The 13,366-nt window shown below is 36.6% G+C and overlaps 1 protein-coding gene across 3 annotated transcripts in view; it reads right to left on the reverse strand.

Annotated features, from left to right (window-relative positions):
• Positions 1-2,227: 2,227 nt before the first annotated feature.
• The window catches only part of LOC131034643 (cysteine-tryptophan domain-containing zinc finger protein 3), an 87,184-nt gene continuing 76,045 nt past the window's right edge, over positions 2,228-13,366 (reverse strand). For 2 of the 3 annotated variants that reach the window (XM_057966197.2, XM_057966198.2), the window contains exons 11-15: positions 8,006-8,166; positions 3,620-3,777; positions 3,148-3,398; positions 2,619-2,691; positions 2,228-2,533 (exon numbers count right to left, since the gene is read on the reverse strand). In XM_057966197.2, coding sequence (XP_057822180.2) covers positions 3,210-3,398; positions 3,620-3,777; positions 8,006-8,166 — 508 coding nt within the window. In that variant the 3' untranslated portion in view covers positions 2,228-2,533; positions 2,619-2,691; positions 3,148-3,209. Of the gene's footprint in view, positions 2,534-2,618; positions 2,692-3,147; positions 3,399-3,619; positions 3,778-8,005; positions 8,167-13,366 lie in introns of those variants that run through there. The other variant, XM_057966199.2, reaches the window with a different exon arrangement.

The raw sequence follows: 13,366 nt of genomic DNA on the forward strand, positions 1-13,366 counted from the left end.
GAATCATTTTGATGAGATTGAGAGACTTAGTCCAACATAATGAAAAAATATTACACAAATCCCTATCAAGTGACATCCCTTTAAAAAAGGAATCACATTTCCTAACAAAGGATCCATGAAGAGTCATTGTACACAAATGCCAAAAAGAGAGAGAACCCACAATGGCCAATAAATCAACACCTAAGAGGACCTACAACAAAGAATTCTAGGTAAAAGTAAGACTCAAAATCTCGGGGATGAAATCTTTGATTATGCCTTAAGAAGCAAGCCTTCCCTACATACACACACAAGGGGATGTCGATAAAACATTCCCCATTGGTCTCCAAAGAATCAGGTACTCAAAATCTAAACTAATCACAAGTGCCATATATGGGTATGACCATAATTAAATACCACATCAAACAAAAATATATAAGAAAAACATAAAATGAGATTATAACCACCCAAATACAATAATTTTTGAAATTCACAACATTCACATCAAGAAGAGTTGAGGAGAGGGAAGGCACTTTGAAAGCTTAGAGTTCAAACCATCCCATGTATCCACCCGTTTGTTAATCCCTTAATTAATTACTTTGCTATCCCTAAAAAATAGGTGGGGAGAGGTAGATTAAATTGTGGGGGTCAGTATCTCAGAGGCAAATGTTGTTGTTGGGTGGGGCTCGATAGTTGGCCTAATTTGCCATGTTACGATAGATTATGTTGTTGATACTTGCTTTTGAGGCCAAGAGCTTTATAGCCTTTTAAGTCTATAATACTTGAGTACAAAAGATATCAAGGGCTTACAAAAGGGCTTACAAAAGACTAATGCCTCCTCCATCATACTTCTATATTTCCAATTAAGTCAAAACATTTTGTTCAAGTCCAAAATGACCACCTACTAATCCCCTTCTATAGTCAATTTTTGCAACCCACAAAGGTAACGAGAGATAAACCTTCTAAAATCACCTTCCATTCTGCTTCATTATTTATCTATAAATAAACAAAAAATGAGCCCATGCCTTGATAATTGTGAAGAACATAATTAGCTTGTTAAACCTTTTAATCACCTTCCATTCTGCATCATTATTTGTCTTTAAACAAAGAAAAAATGAGCCCCTATTAATAAAATGACCTTGATAATCAATTGGCCCTTGATACCAAGATTGCTCCTTGATGCACTATCTAGTTTGTAAAGTCCTAGGGGTTTCCTCCATGACAATTGTTTACAAACTTATTCCTAAAAATGGTTACACTCAACCAAACACCAACGTGCCCCCATGACAAAACATAGGGGTGAGACAACTGAACACTCTCAACATATAAGTGATAATGGATATGTTTGCACAAATTTTTGGTAGGGCCGCTTGGTTCTCATGTTGGAGACGAAGGTTCCAAAAGCTTTGTATATCCCTAAGTAACATCTTAGCCCTAGTAAGCATGCTGGAATGGTGGTTCCAATTCGATTGATAGATAGCATTAGTCTTGTAGATGATGTCAGTGAAGCATGCTAGAGTAATGCGTATAGAAGAGACGAGAATAAGTAGATGCACTATAGGAGGAGATTGAAAGTGTAAGTTTTCAATCTAGAACACACCAAAGGAACGCAGGAGGGAGATGGGGAGACTTGTAGTCAATGCCTTGCAAGAGGAGATAGCAAGTAGGATAAGCATTCAAGTTGGAGGATCACAGATTGGAGATTGTAAGAGTGTTAGGCCCATAGTGAAGTTGGAGGCGGCAAGAAGAATCTCTGTAGGATTAATTGCAATTGCAGCAGTAACCGTTGATGATAGAGCATTAATTAAAGCAGTATCCTTGCAAAGAAATTGTATGAGATGTGGACCCTATGAACAAACCCTCACAATTTCAAAGGTAGGGCCCCAACAGAAAACCCGGCTAATTAATTAAGAAACAATTTTTCCAAAATAAAAAATAAAAAATTAAGAAATAGTTTTGTTCTGCAATGTAACAATCTGTAAAGCTTAATCTATCACTCTATGCATGGAAACTGGTGGATAAATTGCTATTTTAATATGCGTATGCTAAGCTTCCAACCAGAGAAGTGCAGGTAACTGGGGAACAGATAGTCAAGACAGACAAAAGATAGCTAACGCCAATATATAATATGATGTATCCCGGCTCGTGTGAGAACTGCAAAGACCTGCCAAAACATAATTATTTTTCTTCGTATTATAGTTTTATTTTGTTGTATGATAGTTGCTGTGGAAAGCTTTTACAAAATAATCAGTTACCAAAACTGCATCAATAAAATATATGTTATTCAGCATTTTACCGTTGAGAAAATTACAACTGCATGATGCATAAACTTGAATTTTTGCACAACCCTGACACCTTGTTCATGTCCATCCAGATCTTACAGAGTTCCTTCTCTTACGGAAGTAGAGTTAAATATTTTTACAAAATATATTGATCTCAAACCGTCCTAATATTCACAATTATTTGTAAGTGAATCTGTTAACTGTATTGGCATTTGTAGATTGGCTTAAAATAAAATGGCTAGAAATCTTGAGGAATAGGCACATTAAAATAAGACCTGCAACCACAAACGATGCCAAATTTAACAACCAAACCATAAATAATATAAAAAAAAAAATTGCTTTATGGAGCCAAATGCATACCTAATCCAACCGCCAGTGATAAAGGAATATTAACCAGCTACGTATTAGTAGTTAACTTGGCATGTTTGCACACCTGTATCAAAGCAAAAAGGTTGTCACAATCTAGAGTTATGAGTTATGAGCCAAATTGAATCTGTCAACGTCTTTCAAACTATGCAAACTCCCCTTGGAGGAGACCATGAAAATTGGTAGTCACGTGTCTATTGATTGAAAATGTTTCATAACTGGAACTACATCCCATAAATGATGAGACTCCTAAAACACTTCTATGAAGTTGACGTGAAGATCCAGGAAGGAATTGAAGGGTAATGTTTTTATTTTATATCAAGAAGTTTCACATAAAATCTGATGTACAGCTTCAGGATACATGCATTTTTTTGTCACAGTTCAAATCCTACCTACTTGCACATTTCTGATTCTTCAAGCAAGATAATTTAGTAATTTACACAAGTAGTAACTTATACACAACGCATTCATGTAAGTAAATGGTAGAAATTATTGCATGCATATTGCTCTATAATCCTATTACCTGCTTATTTCTGCAAAATTTGTTGTTGAAGCCAATCAATTCAATAGATAATGTTATAGGTGTCAACATAAAGATGCAGATTCCATTACAGGGATTGCGAGATTGAGCAGTCCATCAAGATTATGAAAGTTCAGATTGACAGCCTTTTTCACCACAGATATTTCATGTTCTCTGTAACTCGAATCACTAGCAGCAGCCAAAGCACAATTTGCTTTTGCAAAAGCTGCAAGTGCTGCATTAGTATCGTCAACCTGCAAGTACAAAAAAATTATCTCTTACATGCTTTTACTAATAGAAACTGAGAAATCTGTTCAAAGTCTCACATTATACTTTTGAAACAAAACTACAATAAAACAATGCTCACAGGATAACACAATGCTAAATGATACATGGAATAATGTCATAGTGCAATTTCATATTCTAGAACTGCATGTTTCATCTATCAAATGCCCAAAGGCAATTTTCAACTTACAAATTGTAACAAGCGGTTATATTGTTGGCAGTGTTGTGTATCAATCACATAATTGCCTGATGCATGTAGAGATGCAAGTCCTTTTTCTTGATTCACGACTGCTAATGCATGGCTATTCAAGTTGTCAACATCAGAGGCTGATGAACGAGGAGATTCACCTGCACAGACAAAAGTCAGATAACTAGTAAATATGCTACATAGAAATCATACTAAGTTCACAAAACTCAGTATAGTTTATGACACTATACTACAATGACAATCACCAACTACCCCAGGTATCAGACTTGTCTCCTCCTACACATACACTATCAATTATACAAAAGACTGATCTTGTAATTGCCATACAACTCATTTAGAATTTCTCCTCCTACGTGATCAGAGTGCATACCACTTGCCCATATAATGGACAAATCAAGAATTTTGATTTCTAAAATCAACATAAATCACTAAAAATCTAGTTTCACAATATTTTCTTTAATTGGTTAGAATTAGAAATCCTTAATGTTGTGACTTTTTCACACATCGCCCCATTGCAAATGGGGACCCCCACTTTTTTTCTGCTTTCTAGGTTAGCTGTGGAGAGTCAAGTCTCTCTCTTCAGGATGAAGTGAGGCTAGTTAATTCTTAAGGCTTGCGAAATGAATGACTCATGTTGATCATCATCTTTTGCTTGCAAAACCAGAAATGAAGTGCTGAAATTTGGCTAAGGCAGGTTGGTTTTAGAAGTCAACATTCTAAGGAAAGGGGAGCTAGAGTTCAAATTATCATGAGAAGCTTGGAACAAAGGTATTAAGACACAGAAAGTTGCTATTTTGGAGGACTTCCTTTGACCCTCCAAATGTGCGACTTAAGCATTGGAAGCACTTCCTTTGACCCCGCAAATATGCGACTAAAGCATTTTTTATCATTTCCTTTGCCCCTCCAAATCAGCGACATAAGACTTCCTTTGATTTGCCCAAATCAGCGACCTAAGATTTTCTTTGATTGCCTAGATCAGTGACTTAAGCAATTTGATCATTTCCTTTGCCCTTCCAAGGCATTGACACCACTTCCTTTGCTCAACCAAGGCATTGAAATCACTTCCTTTGACCTCATATAAGCCCGATCAAGGTAGAAAACCTTTGAAATATTTGATTAAGGATGAGCATTTGATGTTTTTGCAGCGATTTGGAAGATATTGAACTTGAGCGAACAAGCTTGATGCAATTGATGGTATTTCCTTTGACCCCCCAAAAGTGCAACATAAGGATTGAGTTATTTCCTTTGACAACTCAAAAGTGTGACATAAGGATTGAGTGATTTCCTTTGAACCCCCAAAAGTGTGACTTAGGGATTTGAAGACTTCCTTTGGCAATAGAAATCAGCAACATAAGGATTTTAACACTTCCTTTGGCAATGGAAATTAGCGACTTAGGGTATTTTACTTCCGTTGCCACCTGAAACCTGTCAAATCAGACATCTAAAGTGGGAAATCAGACATAAATCAGACCTGAGACACAAAATCAGACTTAAAATCAGATGTTTCCATGATCAGAAAATTCATTTCATTATCAGAAAATTCATTTCCAGATTAAGAGAAGGTAGTAGGAAGCTTGATTCAAATTATGTTTGTTTCCAGATTTGATGCAAGGGAGATGAACATGCAAAGGAACGTGAAGAAGGTTAAGAATTTAAGGTGTGGAAGGAACATCACTCACCAGGATGAAGGCTTATCAGCTCACATACAACATCAAGATTTCACCACATAAGAAAGGACAAGAGCCCAAGGAAGACATTGCAATACTTCAAGTCTCAGGCTCATACATGGCAGTTGATGGGATCATCATCACGAACTTCAAGCAAGATCACAGAAGAAGGACTAAGACCAATGCATTCAAGGAAAGAAGTAAGCATTAGGCACAAACATCACAAGGTCTACATCAAATGCAGCACTAAGGCGGAATTCCCAAGCAAGAAGACGAAAAGTGAAATGTTCAAGAAGAGATATGCTTCAATCACCTATACTTGTGATGAGTTACAAAGATCAATCAAGCTGAGGTGGTGTCTAGTCATCACTTATCCAATCATATCATTTCAAGATAAGGCGTCCAAATTCAATGTACCTAGCTCATCCAACAAAGAGATAACTACCACATGTGGGCACAAAGTTCGATGCACCTACTGTCATCATCTATTGGTCAATTATCTAAGGAGGACATGTGTCCCATCAAATGTAATTTTTTCATTGGTCAAAAATTAAATTCTTTGTGATGGGTTTAACAAACCCTAATTAGGGTTTCTATCCTTCGATCTTGGCCATTGATTGCGAATCAATCTGAGCCACTCAATTGTAATCAGAGCACTATATAAGGCTCCACTTCTTCATTTGTAGAGGTTAAGATAGTGAATAGACATTAGAAAATAATAGATAATAGTAGTAGAAAGTAGCAAGCAGATAGCAGTTTGCCAGTTAGAGTAGAGTAGGAAGAGAAGGCAAAAATTGTTGCCAAGATATTGTTGTAAGAAGCATGTAAACTTCATTAAAGATATGGTGAAATTCATAAGTTGATTCAACAATTTGCATGATCTCTACTTCTCGTTTAATTTTCATGTTGTTTAGATGAATGGAAGAACTTTGTGTATGATCAATGGTAAAATTCATACATCCATACTACTAGCACCTTGCTGATTGTAAAGTGTCTTACATAGTCAACTGGATCCATCTTAGCCAAGCTTAACTTCAATTGCTATTTCAACATTGATATGCTTCATCTTGAGGGTATCTATGCTTGTAGTGGTGATTTGGAAATCATAAAGCTATCCTTAGAAAATCGCACTAGCGCTGTGGAGATGTTCGCTACATGTCAAAGCAAAGCTTAGTTGAATTTCATCAAAGATTGTCGATTGCTCTTAGTTCCATGTTTGCAATCATACGGGAAACTCTTACATTAATAGGATTAGATTAGCTCTCTCTACCCTTTATCCTTTTTTCCTTTTTTTTCAATCAGGTAATCTTCCACATTCCAGCATCATTTAGATGTCAAGATTCAACTTAAGGCCACCTTGTGATTCCAGCAAATATCACATAAAAAATCTGAGTCTATCCAAGAGCATGTCAAGACCTGACATTCGAGAACCTTGGAGTTGTCCCATTTGATCATGCAACTTAGCATTTGGGGAGTCTTTGTTCAAGAGAGGATAGAATACTTAGTATTTTATTCTGTGTTGCATAATGCGTAAAAACACCATCAACACTTAGTATTTTATTCTGTGTTGCATAATGCGTAAAAACACCATCAACACTTATCTCTAGTGATCCCAATGATTCAGAATACTTGCCTTTTGTTTGACAATTTAATGAAGAATTGTAAGTCTTATAAATGACAAACTGAACCTAGTATTTGCATCCATTGAATGCATTTTATCATACATAGTTATATGAACTTGAAGGCTCCCACCGTAACCCTGGGTACTCATCTCCTGCATCAGAAATGTCTCCCCATCTCGGTAATATATGAGTACATCTCCAGGTGTCAAGAGACTTAAGATGAAGTTTCTTCAAAGTTTCTCTTGAAAACCGGGAACTTCCTATAAAAGTTTCTTATTCTTATATTTAAAAATTACATTGGTTATTTTCCTTGAGTACTGATATTTGGTTCCCATCTGCTTCCTCCAGGTGGCTATTATTTAAATTTAACAGCTTGCCTAATGATGATGACAATCAAATGCCAATATAACGTTTTTGCTTTCAATGACATTTATTTCAGTACTTCTAGTTTTTTCTGTTTTCAAACATTTTACGTTTTTGAAGTTGTATAGCCACTCCATAATTCTTTGTTAATTTAAGCATTTCAATAGTTTTACTTATTGATGTTTGCTTTCTGCTCAAGTAAATAACTAGATGTAACTATCAAAAATGCGCCAACACTAAACCCTCTGAAATTTTCACTAACTATTAATCAATGCTTTTTAAACAAACCTAGGTTCAGGACAATTAACAAAAAAAGCTTTTTAGAGATACACAAGTGTAATAAACTTGAGCTCTTCAGATATATTTTGAATGAAACATAAAATCTATATAAAATCACAACCTAGACATCACAAAGTTCTTAGTAGTTACAAATAGATAAATGTATATCAGATAAAGTTATGATGACAATACTACTTTGCTTCACCTGCACCTTCCTGTTATACAATTAAGACTGTCAAAACCATTATCTTGCAGAACATTGAATATAGATAACATCTGACACTTTGACAGAGTATTTCTAGAACAAATAAGCATTCACTCTTCAAAGCATAAAAATCCCTAATGTAATCCTCTCAGCCATGGCAATTACAAATAGAAGATTCCAAAAGAACAAATGAATACAATGTTAAAAACCAGAAAGTGTAATTAAAACTAACCCGTTGGAACCAAAACAGCAGCTGATTTAAGTTCTTGTCTCTCCCTGCTTATAGACAGAGTCTTGGCCATTACGACATGCATATGTGCAACTCCTGTGCATTGGTAAGCTAGAGTAGCAGCTGCCCAATTTCCATTTCGTTCATACACCTTAGCACAATCCCTATAAAACAAATGGAGCATATTTTATAATCAATGTAGTCAAAAATTAAGTGAATAATTAACTATAAACTCTCAATGACCTTTACCATACTGTAGAAACAAAAACAATCTTAACTTCAATTTCAAAAACCTCATTGAAGCAATCTTCCACTACAAAGAAGCTTTCATGACCTTAAAAAGAAAGGTTTTCAAGTTTAGCTGGATTATTCACTCTGAAAAACAGATTTTGCTATCTATGTCTTTTCACTGATATATCATAGCTTGCTACAGCCAAAGGGGACTAACACTTTTTTTTTCATGGACCAACTAGGAATTGACTCTAGGACTTCCCATGTGCATGTTAGGGTGCTCTACAACCAAGCTACTGGTCCTCTTTGTGGCAAAGGCTTTTCTGGTAGGCTCTTTATTGCAATGCAAGTGTGACTCATTTCTCCAGCACCCCCCTCTTCAAGCACTTTTTGTGTTTGTGGCTCCTGGTCTAGCTTGATACCATGTTATTTTTCATGGACCAGCAAGACTTGAACCTAGGACATCCCATGTGCATGTCAGGGTTCTCTACCACTGAGCTACAGGTCCTCTTTGTTGAGGGGACCTTTTGGTAGGTTCATTTCTCCAGCAGAATGTGTATATTAAAAATTGCATATACTTCTATACAATAAATACACAAAAAGTGTATTTTATAACCAAAAGATATCAAATCAAACTATATCGTACAAATAACAGGTTGCTATTTTCTGTTACTTATGAAACTTTCATGAACGGACTGTGGTAACTACAATCCAAGACTTAAAAATCTAGCTTTAAGGACTGATTTTCATTTGGTACATTGTACTCCTGGTGCGGATTGCTAACTTTGAATTTACTTGGAAGCTTGGTCAACATGGTCTAAACTTAGATGTACAAATTTTTAAGAATTTATAAGTTAGATGGGCAAAATTTAAAATCCTGTTGTGGGCTTCAACAATGGAGCCTCATTTTCTAAATTTGGTATCTGCTGTGAGATATTCATACATCGCCCCATTGCAAATGGGGACCCCCACTTTTTCTGCTTTCTAGGATAGTGTTAGAGTTGTTTGTTATTAACCTTTGCATTGGGAGGTATAGTTAGTGAAGAAGCCAAGAGTCAGGTGGATAGCCCTGTGTGAGGTTTGAAATGAAGTGTTACGAGATGAGTAAGTGGTTGTCAGCTCAATTGCTCAAGGTCTGCAATAGCAAAATGGTAGAAAGGAGAAGTCAAATTGAGCATACTGAGAAAGAGGTTTGATGGAGGAATTCTTAAGAGTCTAAACCTAATGCAAGTGATCTTTTTGTCATCCGAGTGACTTATGTGCATCGCAGTGAGAGGTGACTTTCAGGAGCAAGAAATTTGACTAAGTATATATAATTTTCAATTGCTCCCTAGTAGGAGTGAATTTTGCTTCTATTGCTCCTCATTAGGAGCGAAATCCTTTCCAAGCCCTCTAAGTCACTCGAACTACCTCTAATCATCATAAGATGTCTCAGTTTGGGCAAGAAATGCAATGCAAGATCAATAAGCTTGAATCAGGTCAAGTATGTAGGCAACTTCGATTGCTCCCTAGTTGGAGCGAAACCTGCTTCCATTGCCCATAGGTGAGAGCGATATAAATTTCTTGAGCAATATTTGAGGAAAATGAGCGAGTTTATGAGCCTTTAACAACATCTTGATCATGGATGAAGTGAAGTCCATCATGATTTCAACCTAGGAATGAAGAGAGATTGCTAGTAAGGGTCACTTACATTGCTGCACTTTAGGAGCGAAAAACTTCAACTGCCCTTTTCTCAGAGCGAATTTTACTTCTATTGCCTCAAGTTGAAGGCGAAGTCACATTCAAGGTGAGTTTTGAGGTCTTTTGGTGTATAGGAGCATAAACTAAGGCATAAAACGATGAGATTTGACTCAAAGGTGCATTTTCAAGCTACTCCAAGTGCTCCTTATTGAGAGCGAAAATCACTTCAAGTGCTCCCTAGTTGGAGCGAAATTCACTTCAAGTGCTCCTTATTGAGAGTGAAATTGTTCCTAGAATGCACATTAAACCTAGTTTGAAAAACTCGAATGGATGGTATGAAAGAGAGTGAACAAGGAAGTGTTAAGTGTCCAATTTCAACCCACTTCAGGTGCTCCCCAGTAGGAGCGAATTCCACTTCATGTGCTCAAGTCTCAGAGCAAATTTCCCCCTAAGACCTCACATTAAGCATAGTTTGACGTATTTCAATTGAGAAAGTGAGTAAAAGTGAGCAAAGGTGAGTTAGGTGTCAACTTGAGGGTCACTTCAAGTGCTCCTCTTTTGGAGCGAATTTAACTTCAAGTGCTCCTTCTTTGGAGCGAAATTTACTTCATGTGCTCTTCCCTTGGAGTGAATTTGCCTTTGACGCCTTGAATGAATATGATTTGGTATGTTTGAGTTGTCATGAATAAAAGATAGTGAGCAAGACTTCGATTTGAGAAATCATTTCCATTGCTCCTTCTTTGAAGCGATTTCAACCTCAAGTGCTCCTCAGTTGGAGTGAAATTTACTTCCTTTTCCCAAGGTTAGGAGCGAAATTGCTTATAGAGCCCTCTCCCAAGTTAATTTGATGCCTCCACTTGCATGAATGACAAAGTATTCAAACCTGAAGTGATGAAGGGCAGAATTGGACTAGGTTTGAGAGAACTTCTATTGCCCCTTAATGGGAGTGAAATCCTCTTCTCTTGCCTCTATCTTGGAGCGAAGTCATCCTCAATGCATTCAATGAAGGTGATATAATCAATTTTGCACATGAAAACTAAATCTTATGAGATCAATTGGTAGAGAAGTGATGAAATGATGCTAAGCCTCCTTTGCTTCTCATCATGAGTGAATCTGCTCCAACTTCCATTGCCCACCCTTAGGAGCGACCTCCTCTTATCAAAACTGCAAACCACATAAAATCAGAAATTATATCAAATTAGGAAGTTATATAGAAGGTTATATATTATGTGTGTTTGATATCATGTTTGTTTTGTTTTGCAGATGGGAGAAGATGGTGATTGCAAAGCAAAAGAAGGAGAGCAAGATCTACACCATCATGCAAAGGGGAAAACTTCATTTACAAGCATGAGAATGCCCAAGAGGAATCTCAACACACACCACACCATGGAGACATGAAGAGATCAAAGGAGAACAAAGGATAAAGTCATACAATCACCCCAAGATAAGCAAGCGAGGATGGAGGAATGACTCAACTACATCAATGCTTCCCACCACCACTACTTTGAGCGAACTTGAAATGTTGAGTATCAAGAGATATCTCTCAACATCCCTTCATGATGATGAATCAAGTTTACAAGAGCAAGTAGAGGTGGCATACCAATCACCACTCACCAAATCAAGAAGTTCCACATCAGCACGTCTGGATTCAATGAACCTGACTTGTCCATGATGACACAAACTCCAATGCAACTACCCTCACTATTTATTGGTCGAGTATTACAAAGATGATGTGTCAAATTGTTGTAATTATTTCATTGGCCAGAATTGAGTTTGTTGTAACAAACCTAATTAGGGTTTCATTGCAAAATCTCGGCCATTGATCTCAAATTGATCTAAGCCATTGAATTGTATTGAGAGCATTATAAAAGGCTCAAGCTCTTCATTTGTAAAGGGGAATAATAGTAAGAGAATAGCAATAGAATAGTTAGTAGTTCAAGAGTAGTTCAATAGCAAATACTAGCTATAGTAGACTAGGAGGAGAAGGCAGAAATTGTTGCCAAAAGTTGTAAATAAACTTCCTTTTCATTGAAGTTATGGTGGAATGTGTTGTTTCTTTACAAAGTGCATGGTTTCTTGTTGGATCTTCATGTTAGATGATGATAATTAAACAAAATGGAAGAATTTGTTGAATGCATTTATGTGGAATCCGTTTAGTCCATACCACTAGCCTCTTGCTGATTGTAAGTGTGCCTTGCGTGGTCAACTGGAATGATATGAGCTTAACTTCGGATTGTTATACATCCATTGTTTATGCATTAACTTGAATTGTAATCAATGTTTGATGGTAATGATTCGAACATCTTAGAAGATTGCACTGAGCTTGTGTCAAATTGTTTCATTTGATGGTGAGACCTTGCCCAGTAGGATTCCATCAAATCATTCACCCATTTTCTTGCATTCTTAGGATTAGAATAGGCTTCCTAAACCCTTTCTTTTTGTCCTTTTTTCAACTCAAGCTAGTTTAGGATAAAAGCATTACAAGATTGCAACATCAGATGATATTCAACAATTCAACGTAAGTCCCCTTTGTGATTCCGGCATAATCCTATCAAACCATTGAGCTTATCCACACGTCGTGACCCGACATACAAGAACCTTGGAGTTGTCTCAAGTGATCCTTAAGCTAATCTTCAGCATTAACTTTGTTCAAGAGAGGATAAGATACTTTTGGGTATTTTATTCTGTGTTCGCATGTGCCTAAAAAACACATCAATAGTATCTAGCTTCCCATGACCTAGAAAATGACCTTTCCCTATAGCTCTACCTTTCATCACCTAAAGAAAAGGTCTTTAATCATTATGCAAAGCAAGTAAATCTGGCAACCAACCTATGTGCTACCAATTTCATAATAAGTAGAAAAAGATTGCATTTCCAAAAGTCTCATAGAATGGCCATTGTTTCTCTTGAGAGATACAAACATTCTATAATTCAGTAGTCATAAAACTACAAGAAAAAGCCTGTTTTAGAATGCAATCCAATCCCATTGTTATTGTTCCACAGAGTTTAGCTTGCATCTCTTAATGCTATAATCTGAATTGTTTCAGTTGTGCTCGTGTTGTAGGATTTTCATTATTTCTCTTGATAGATACAAACATTCTATAGTTCAGAAATCATACAACTTTGGGCAAAGGCCTGTTTTAGAGCTTAAACTGACCAAATTGTCATTGTTATGCAACGATTGACTAGCACCTCCTAATGCTATATTCTGCATTCTTCCAGTTGTGCTCATGCTGATAGGTATGTCGAGCAATGCATTTCATCGTGTTCATTCATCCCATGGATTCTACATTGCCCTGGTGATGCAAATTCAGACAGTCGACATGGGTAAAGTTAAGCATTCAATCTCCACCAAAGTTGAAGGATATCAACTTGTTGCTCATCTTGGCGATGTTGTCGCTCCATTGAGAAACCTTTCTTTTTTGGATTTTCTAGTTTTTTAAATTTGTTTTG

The sequence above is a fragment of the Cryptomeria japonica genome, chromosome 5, assembly GCF_030272615.1.
Source record: "Cryptomeria japonica chromosome 5, Sugi_1.0, whole genome shotgun sequence".
Classification (NCBI taxonomy): domain Eukaryota; kingdom Viridiplantae; phylum Streptophyta; class Pinopsida; order Cupressales; family Cupressaceae; genus Cryptomeria; species Cryptomeria japonica.